At 27.4% G+C, this 11113-nt stretch overlaps 1 protein-coding gene across 1 annotated transcript; it reads left to right on the top strand.

Moving 5' to 3' along the window:
- Nucleotides 1-9961: 9961 nt before the first annotated feature.
- On the top strand, nucleotides 9962-10839 carry LOC118647932. The gene is made up of 2 exons (XM_036293925.1): nucleotides 9962-10281; nucleotides 10398-10839. The coding sequence occupies exons 1-2, from the start codon at nucleotides 10140-10142 to the stop codon at nucleotides 10799-10801; spliced, it is 546 nt and encodes a 181-aa protein (XP_036149818.1). The 5' UTR covers nucleotides 9962-10139; the 3' UTR covers nucleotides 10802-10839.
- Nucleotides 10840-11113: the final 274 nt, after the last annotated feature.

The raw sequence follows: 11113 nt of genomic DNA on the forward strand, positions 1-11113 counted from the left end.
GAGACATTTTGAATAAAATAACGAGATGGTGGTTGTTTCCAACCACCATCTCATCATAACCGATTTAAAAGATAATGGTAGTAATTAAACCCAATTTTTCTTGATTCTATTTTCAAGATTTTGTCGATTATCGAGTATAACTCCGTGCTTAATATTCTGTGCCTATTTATAAATTTAATCTGTTTATTACTACTTTACTGTTTATTACTATTTTGTATTTTTAAGTTTGTTCTACACATATCAAATATGTGTTACATAAAATGTGATTCTTCTTTGCTTCAAAATTTTAATAAAATTTCACGCATTTAAATATGGTATTTTATTGTACAATCTCTTAGTTTAACACTCTTTATAGTACACAATTACATGTGCACTTTCTACAATGCTAACTTGCCCCGAGGTGCTAATGTACCCCGATAGTGGGTACGCGGTCATGCTGCGTGTTAATATTTTATTATAATTATTATAAACAAAATTGTATGATTTATAGCATAGTCAAAATGTAGAGAAAGGTTATCTATCATTACATAATAAATTTCAACAAAAAGTGTTTAAAACTATTATATAACTAAAATTCTAAAAAGTTAGCAAATCTGCCCCGATTTTTTATGTGTTAAAATAAATAAATTTACAATATAAATTTAACATATCTAATAACCATTTCACTTTTATTAACAATCTATCGTCAGTAGCTTTTGACATCTATTAGAGCAGCTGCAGACAATTTTTTTTTATCAAATTTAATTGAAAGATATTTAAAATTTTGCAAAACTTAATATAAAACAAAATTAATTATACATACAGACACAACACCCACACACGCGCGCGCGCGCACACACACATACACACACACACACACACATACACACACACATTTTTTTATGGCAGAGTATATTTTAATATATAAAATATATTGAGTAATATTTTAGTATGTAAAATATATATATTGACAATCATTTATGTTAAACTAGGAACATAATTTCAATGATATATTTTATATTGTTTATCGATAAAAGTAAATTAAGCCATTGATATTAACTTTTGTATAGTATATGTATGTACAGTAGTAAGAATATCGATCACCTTTTCCTTACAACTTAATTTGCTTGACAAATATCAAGAAACGCAGTGCGAAAGCAGCCGTGTATTATACGCAAGTCGATTTTTATTAAAAAATATGATTGGACTTGCGAAAAAATTATTGAAATTAATAGTGAACAATATTGGATACTGAAGGTGAATAGTTTTTCAATAATTTTAAATAGTTTTTCGCGAGTTTAAAAGTATTTTTCCATAAGGGACAATTTGCGAGCACTTGAGATGTCGCATTATCCATCTATAATACTCCATCTTCAAGTAATTATATCAAAAAAAACCGTAAGTTACAATTAAAAAACAAGAAATAATGTCGCTCTCTTCCTTTTTTGCGACCGATTTTTGAGAATAGCGTATCGGATATACAGGGTATCTCAGATTGAATCATTTTTATTTTACAGAGTGAAAGAAGGTGAAATTTTAAACTAAAAATTTCTTTACCAATTTAGGCTCAGATTATTGTTTAGTGAATTATTAACAAATGAAATTTAATCAGACTATGTGTAGCCGAAGTATGCAGAAGTGTAACGTGTCATGGGACTCCACGTGCTCCACGCGCTTATCACACATTCCCTTACTTAAAACTTTATTTTAATTTTTTATATTAATAAATGATTAAATAAATAAATAAATTTAAATTAATAAATAAATAGCGAAATTAATGACTAAATAAACTAATAAGTACATAAATAAAAATAAATACAATTAGAATTTATTTTAATTTATTTTTATTTTTTTATTTTTAGTTATTAATTATTTATTTGTGTATTTGTATTTATTTATGTATTTGTATCTATCTTCAATTATTTAAAATATTTTTTAAATATAATTACTTAATTCCCGCAGTTGACTTAGCAACGATGAGCAAAATTAACTACGGAGTGTTTGTTATACATAGGTATGAAAAAGCTTGCTGATAAAAAAATATTAAAATAAATTATACATAGGTATGAAAAAGCTTGCTGATAAAAAAATATTAAAATAAATTGTTTGTAAACAATTTGTTTAAACAATTTAAGAACAAATATTTTAACATGTGTTAATTGTTAAAATGATTTTGATAAATTTTTTTCTTAGCAATGGAGCTATAAATTTTTACTTAAAATCAATTTAATTAAATTGTTTAAACAATTTGTTTAAAATTTTAATAATTTTTTAACGTCGACATGTATCGTATAAGTAAAAATTAAATAGCTTTATTGCTACAAAAATTTATCAGAATAATTCTAATGATTGACACATGCTAAAAATTAAAAAAATTGTTTAAACAAATTGTTAACAAATAATTTATTTTGATATTTTTGATCAACAATTTTTTTGTATACCTATGTATAATAAATCCTCCTAGTTAATTTTGTCCATTGTTGCTAACTGTAAATCAAATAGGAGAACAAAGTAATTAAATTAAATAAATATTTTAAATAATTAAATAAATACGAGTACACAAATAAATAATAAATAACTAAAAATAAAAAATAAGGAATTGAAATAATTTCTAATAGTATTTATTTTTATTTATTTACTTATTAGTTCATTTAGTTACTTATTTCTCAATTTATTAATATAAATTTATTTATTTAATTATTTATTTAATTAATTATTTATTAATACAAAATATTAAAATAAAGTTTTAAGTAAGGGAATGTGTAATAAGCGCGTGGAGCCCATGGAGCCCCATGGCACGCTTCAGTATACTCCGGTCGCGCGCCGATTGATCACTCTCATTTATTAATAATTTAGTAAATAATAATCTAATTGTGAGCCAAAATTGATAAAGAAATTTTTAGTTAAAAATTTCATCCTCTTTCACGTTATAAAATAAAAATTATTTAATCTAGGACACCCTGTATACATCAAAGCAGGTGTGTGATTTATTGCTAATGTCGTTCCTAAACTTGAGCGTCTTACGTCCATGGGCATCTTGAGAGCTGTTAAATAAAAAGAGTGAGAATAATCGTTGCGAAAATACGTTGAAAAGCTACGATCTGGCGGTAGACCTGCTTGTTTTCATGTACGGATTAGGAGGGAGGGAGGGAGGGAGAGAGAGACAGAAGGATGCGTATCAAAGAGACCGATACATTAAAGGGCCACCGCACCTATTGCAGAGCCGCGAGTCGCAACGTCGCGGGAGAAAAGGATGGAAAATTTTTTCTTTGTCTTTCTACTTTTGTGACTCCGACCAGTCAGTCTCCGCACTCCTGTCGAAGTGGTAGCATCGCTGGTCATTATATTCGCGATTCGTTTATGCGTAGAACTGCGCAGCGAGGTATATTAGCGTAAAGGTGCATTCGAATACAGACAACGAGACTATACATTCCAAATCTTACACAACGTAAGGTAAGTACCTACAGTTTTATACAGTAACTGTTGACTGTTGCAGATTTCGTTCGATCGAGTGATAAATAATTCTATGCAACAGTAATATATCGCGATCCGGATTTGATTTCTGAACTTATCACCCTTCTTCCCATATGTACCTTAAGAATTGGAATAAGAATTAAGTAAAAATGACGCGGGTACGCGGCAATCTTACATTAACTTTCGTCAAAGTAGAAACGACATTACAGCCATTACACGCTCTACGTTACAAAATCGTTTTCCATGCTCGTCCATCTTAATTTTTCCATCGCCTACGGTTTTCCAAAGTAGGATTGTTCGTATGCGTGGCTTTGACGAAAGTTTTGAATATTTTATGATAGGAAACTTAGTCTATAAATGCGTACGATTTCGTGTCCACGCACACTAGACTCCATTACATACGAATCGTACTCCGTCTATACATGTGGCAACATCGCATCATCTATCTAGTATATGCGGAATATTCCCGAAATCGCAGTGCAAGGTCTGCAGATGAACGACGGGAGGGGGAAAAAAGGTCTTCGCACTCATATTGACACATTTGACCCTAACATGGCGGAGCCAATACGATACATCGATTCTACCTTCCCCACCTTCCATTTTTACTACTACTAACTGCTATCGCTCACTTTTTTCGTACAACACACACTCACACATACACTTCGTAGTCCCAAAATGGCGCTCATGCGAAGACTTGCGTTCTCCCCGGCGTCCATCTATAGACCTTGTTGCAGTGCAATGAGTGCTAATTTTTAAACTTGTACAAAAAGTTTCGTTTACAAAAATAACGCTAAGCATTCACCGATTCGTATATAGGGAGTTCCAGAATAATTAATTTATATTTTACGGAGTGAAAAAGAGTGAAATTTTTAATTAAGAGTACTTTAGCAATTTTTCAAATTATTATTTACTGAATTATTAATAAATAAAGTTGGTCAATCAGACGACGTGCGGCCGAACTATGGAGAAGCATAGCATGCCATGAGGCTTCACGCGCTTATCATACATTTTTCCAATTAAAACTTTATTTTAATTTTTCAGATTAATGAATATATAAATAAATGAATTTATATTAATGAATAAATGGAGAAATAAATAACTAAATATAAGCTAATAAGTAAATAAATAAGAATAAATACAATTATAAATTATTTTAATGTTTGATTATTTTTTATTTTTATTTTTTAATTATTTATTTGTCTGCTTGTATTTATTTAATTATTTAAAATATTTGTTTAATTCAATTACTTAATTCTCATAGTTAATTTAGCAGCGATAATTAACTATGGAGAGTTTGTTATAGGTTTAAAAAAGATTATTAATAAAAAATAATATCAAAATAAATTGTTTGTAAATAATTTGTTTAAATAATTTTTAAAAAATTATTTTATCATGTGTCATACATTAGAATAATTCTGATGATTTTTTTTATAGCAATGGAGCTATCAATTTTTACTTAAAATCAGTTTTTATAAATTTATTTAAACAATTTTAAAATTTTGATAATTTTTTAATGTCGATATGTATCATATATTTCTCATGCAATTTTTCCCGTAATATTCGGCGCTATTATTTTAAATCTAAATAATAAAAAGATTTGTGTTAATCACTTTTTATTTCTTTTGTTATTAAAAATTTTTTTTTTGAAAGACAAGAAAAAGGAGTAACAACAAACAAATTCTCTGTAGTTAATTTTGTCCTTCATTGCTAAGTTAATTATGAGAATTAAGTAATTAAATTATTAAATATTGTAAATAATTTAATAAATACATATTGATAAATAAATAATTAATTAATAAAAACAAAAAATAATTAGAAATTAAAATAATTTTTGAAAGTATTTATTCTTATTTACTTATTAGTTTATTTAGTTACTATTCTCTGAATTCACGGTGAAGTTGGAGATTTTACGCAATGTTATTTTCTTGCTGTTCTTCTGCTTGTAACATTTTCCATGCGTTAGTGCTATTTCTCATCTGTAATTAATTAGAAGATTGTTATTTACTATTTAAGAAAACATTTCTTTTCGTGCACATCCCGTACGGCACAATATCTTTCAAAAAGCTTTTTGAAAAGTATCTGGTAGAAGATATTTTTTAAATATCTTCTAGAAAGCTTTCTGAAAGATGTGGGGGTATGCACTTCAGCTTTTTGGATATATTTATTTGTCGTATTTAGATCCTTAAAAACTTTTGTAAATTTTATAAACAAATAGATCTCGAATGACTCGAACAATGATTTAGGCATTAAGAAAAGAACTTGGTTTAAAACTAAAAAATTTATGCTATTTATAAAATTTTGTTTTTGTCAAAATAAAACCAATCACTTTTAATTTTTAAGATTATTTTAACTATGTGAAATAATTTTTTATTAAAAAAATACTGATTTTTTGTTTAAAAAATGATGCTATGTTAACAGGGGCATTTCGTATATTCTAGCAGTTGTAATTTTGATTTGAAATAAAAAACGAATTTTATTCTTTAATTTTTATATAACTGTCTTCTAATTAAATTAAAAAATTTAAAGAAAAGAAAGAAATGAAAATTTTACACTTTAAAAAAATTACAATTTTCACAAAAATTTTAACTTTATGTAAAAAAAATAATTTATTTTAACCTTTTTAAAAACCTTTTTGTAATTTGCTCAGAAGAGAAACTAATTACCTACAAAACAAGCATAGAAACAATTTAATCGGTCAATTAGATTTTTGTTTATCGTATACAGAAATTTAAAAAGTACGATTCGAGAATCTGTGAAAACCTGTTTAAACCAGTGAAAACCAGATTACAAAAATACCAAAGGTTTATTCTATATTAATTGTGTATTTTACATGACCGATTCTTTTCTAGATTTTCTTATTTAAACACGCATTTGACACACATTATTCTAAACAATACAATGTTAAGAGAAGATATCACACTTTGACCATATACTACTGAACTACGCATTATTCCTATACAGTATACATACTGTTGCCGAGTAAAAGGAAAGAGATAGATAGTGCCTTTTCACGCGTGTGACAAAGAACAAAGTTCCCTTGAAGGAGTAAAGTAGTAAACGTTGCCAAGTGCTGCACGGAGAGAATTTTCTCTTAAAATTTACTCTCAAAATCTGGTAATTGTGGGATAATGTGTGACCTCAAGGAATTTGACCATACTCTTTAGTAAAATTTACTATACTTTAAATAAATTTTACTAAAGATGTAGTAAGCTTTACTATACTTTTAGTAAATTTTATTAAAAAGTATAATAAAATTCCTCGAGTTAACACATTATCCTACAATTACCAGATTTTGAGAGTAAATTTTAAGAGAAAATTCTCTCCGTGTGCGTTGTCACGGTTTGATATCCATATCCTCTTACTAATAACTGCGGATACTCAAATGTATTTAATGCTGTGTAGAAATAATCTTAATATTAACAGATTTTATCAGATCGAATTTGTTTCTAAATAATGTATATATTTTCAATTTGTATTTATTTTTTAAAGTTCTATCAGTAATATGCATAATTTAAATACAGTATCATCATTTTGTTTTGTTTAACTAATTTAATAAATATTTATGTGACATAATTTTTGTCGGTATAAAAGTGTGTTACCCATGATGTTCTATCAATCACATTATAAGCAGAAGTTTCTCGGATATACATAATGAACGTAATTAACGATTTGCTGAAAAGGCAAGAGGATTCCGATTGTGGAACCTGTAGGGAGATATGGGACATTACCAATAGATATTCACAAAATTATTTTTATTTAAAAAAAAATTAACCTTCTTTGACGCAATTTTGCATTTCAGTATCACTCAGAAGCTAAAAATATGTATAAAAAATTTAAAAATTATATAAAATCTTTGGTTCTTGTGACTGTACGCATTATACAAGCGTTATAAAAATATAACAAACAATGAGTATTAATAAGCATTAGAAAAGGTAATCTTAATTATTTGCAGAAATCACAAATATAATGGGCTTTGTCAGATCCTGCTCACTCCTCATAAATCCACATTTTGCACATGAGACATTGAATCCATTTTTTTCCTCTAATATCTTTTGAAAAGAGCATTGCAAAAGATTTCAGCTTTGTATACTTGCTTTGTATGACGAAGAAGAGAAACATATAGAATTTTTGGGGTGTCCACGACGAGATATGTTCTTTTTTTGTGGTGGTAGTAGCGATATATGGAGACACAATGTCTGGAACTATAGGCAGTCTTGGAACTAAAATTAAATAATAAATTGTTCATGTATTTATTGTTATAATTGGAAAATGTGAGAATTTGAAAATCAAACTATGTATAATAAGTCTAATGAAACAAATATAGCTAAGTTTTAAAATGTAAACTAACCTGCTTCTATTTTAGAAGGATTATAGAATTGATCCATTCTGTTATGTCTTTCGTCTTGAACAGATTGTTGAACAAGTGGAATTTTTTTTATTTTTCTCGTGCTCAGCAGCGATGAAGTCATAATCACTGAAAATGTTTCTGTTTGGTGAATAAATTCCTGTAACTCTAAAGCCATTCATGACTATTTCAAAGCATTGCATTTTTAAGTAGGCTCGTCCAAATAATTCGATAATATCATAACCCTAAATTCCTATCATTTGTACGAAGCCATATTTGAATTTCTTTGCTATCTGTTTTTAGTAGACCTATAAATGTTTTATCTGGTGGTTGCTTTTTATGAATACAGTGAGGCGGGAGACTAACCAGATGAATATGATGTTTTCTAGCTAACTCGATAATTTCAATATTCTTCGTGTGACTATAGTACCCATTTAAGATTAAAAACATAGGTGACTATTCATTTGCATTGACTTTTGCAATAAAATGTTGAAACTTGTGAAAATTGTGTGAACAAATTAGTTTGAATATAACAGGTGCTCCTTTTATTAATTCGTGGCTCATATTCTTCCTCGGAAAAATAATCATTGGCGGAACAAATGTACACATTCCGCACTCATGCAGGCGATTATTGTTATGTTACAATTTCCACTTGTTTCTTTCCTTTACGATTTATAACATGTGGAATTTTACTCTGCAGAACAGAAAGACCCGTTTCATCTACATTGAAGATTCTGTCTGCAGGGAATTTATATTCATTAAATAAATTATCAATATTATTGAAGAACTTAGAAACGCTTCCGAATTTGCGACAATTGCGAAACTCGCGACTCGTAAGTGGTCCATAACCCTAAACGCAGGCAATACAATATTTACACGTCTAACGGATGTACACATTACATCAAACATTAAATTCAATTACATTATTTGAAATCCAAGCCCTTCAAGTTCCCCCTTCAAGCCCCTCACACTAAAGTTAAAAAATTAATATTCGATACATTTTATAAAATAACATAAAGAATATACACCTATAAAATTTTTGGCTACTTGCAATACTGAAATGAAATTTTTATGACAACACAATAAATATTAATAAACAGTGACTATGTTATAATCACTAAATAGTATGTAAAGTTAAGTAAATTGAACGGTTATTCTCAGAATTCATAAGATATACGAGGTATTATGAATTCTATAATCCCAACTCTAGTCTATAACCGCCTTTTCTTTTCTAATACGCGCACACACATGTTTTTAAAAAGGAAAAATCAAGATAAAATAAAATATACAATATTTAAAAAACAAAATTTTTTTTATTAGCACACATTTTTTACTTTTGCCCTATCTCTCTTTCTCTCTCTCCTTCTCATTTACTTGCAATGATGATTTAATTATCTCATGATCAAGACATTATCTACTATTTACTGCTTCTTTGAGACGAATAAATTTCCCAATGAACCATAAGTCGAGTTCCAAATAAGAGTTCTTTTTAAGAGGATGCTAAACTGGCCGAACTTGATCGAGGTCGTTAATGTAGAGTAATTTGTACATCATTAATAAATTTTTATATGTATTTTTTAAATAGATTTAGAAACCTTTTTTCAAAATTAAAGTATACGTATTAATATCAGTCTGTGAATTGAATTCATATTGAGAATAAAACAATTTTTTTCAAACTGCTTTATTATTATCCTGTATCTGGATTTGCCAATAAAATTTGTTTAATTATTAATTGTTTTTTATGGCTTCCAATCGTAATTTGACGAATATACTCTTATTCCTCAATCTATTTCAAAGAGAGGAATATCATTCATTTGTACCTATAAGCTACATAACTATTTGTATATGAATCGAATATTTTTATAAGCACATATAACTTTTGAAACTTTTTTTGCATTTTTGGTCTTGAATTAATTATCTCTCTCTTTATTTGAGTACCTACTTTAAACGTGTAAATGGATTGTCAATTCTGTAAATTGAAATTCGAAAATATTTGATTTAACAGAATAGTCAGTAAAACAGACGGCTTTAGGATCTGCAAAATTTATTTAAAAGTTTAATCACACTGACTTTACATTTGATCTAATTGTTTGATTAAAATAAAGAGGAATTAATTAATGAATTTATCAATTAATTATTATCTTAACTATTTTAATTATTTTAATTATTTAACTATTTTAATCACTTGTCGATTAATTATTTAATGACTGATAATTACTCAAAGAAAAAATTATGTTCCAAAAATACTATCATATAACGAGTTTACTGCATATTATCCAGTAGTCTACCGACTTTGACTAATGAATCTATTTGTAAAATAACAATCATATTTTTTTCAGATATGAATGTCGAGGAAGTTGTTATCGACGGGGAGAAATGGCAGAAATGCAACAAATGTGGATTAATATCAAGAAGAAGATATAATACGGAACGTCACTATAAACGTTTTCATGACTTAATAATTCCTGGAAAAACGTGTTGCAGTAAATATATATTTTAATTATTACACATACACACGTATACATACATACAGTGAAATAATTTCTAATAAATTTTTTTAACATATTCTTATATTACACTGACAAAATTGTTTTTTCAGACATAACATTTTATACCAAAGGAGACTTTAACTGTCACAAACAAGATATTCACGGTGAAAAGAAGAAACACACAAAAGACCAAGAAACACAAAATGATAATGAAATTTCGCAGTTGTTACATGAAGATTGTTGCACGAAGAATGCCCCTAAAAAACATTTTCTTTCTAAGTGGCGAGAGAATATTTATTCGAGGAATTCTTTTTATCAAGCAGAAAATCGGCTACCACTCACAAATATGGAAAACATTGGGAGTATAAAGAGGAATCTAAAAAAACGTCCACCAAAAAGAAATGTGAATTTATCAGTTTCTTCAAGTTCGACAAAAGAAAATATACAAATTTATAATATTACAGATGTATCAGAAGAAGGGCTGGATAATGGATTGAAAGCTATTAAATTTTAAGTTGTATTAATTTTATTAAATATTAATTTTTTACTAAAGAATTGTTTTTGTTTTTTTAACCAACTACATTTTGTTTATTAATTTAAGCGATATGAAGTTTATCTTAATGCAAAACTGCGTACGTGGCATTTACAGTCAAAATTTGATATATTACTATACTTCTGTAATTTAAGAATTTCTATTTTATTAAAGATTTATATAATACTTTTGATTAATATTTTAATTTTGAAAACAATGCTTATATGTTATTTTTATTAAAATGAGTAAATAAAAATTATAAATAAAAAATAGCAATTATTTTTTTATGAAAAA

This window comes from Monomorium pharaonis, chromosome 11 (genome assembly GCF_013373865.1).
Source record: "Monomorium pharaonis isolate MP-MQ-018 chromosome 11, ASM1337386v2, whole genome shotgun sequence".
NCBI lineage: Eukaryota > Metazoa > Arthropoda > Insecta > Hymenoptera > Formicidae > Monomorium > Monomorium pharaonis.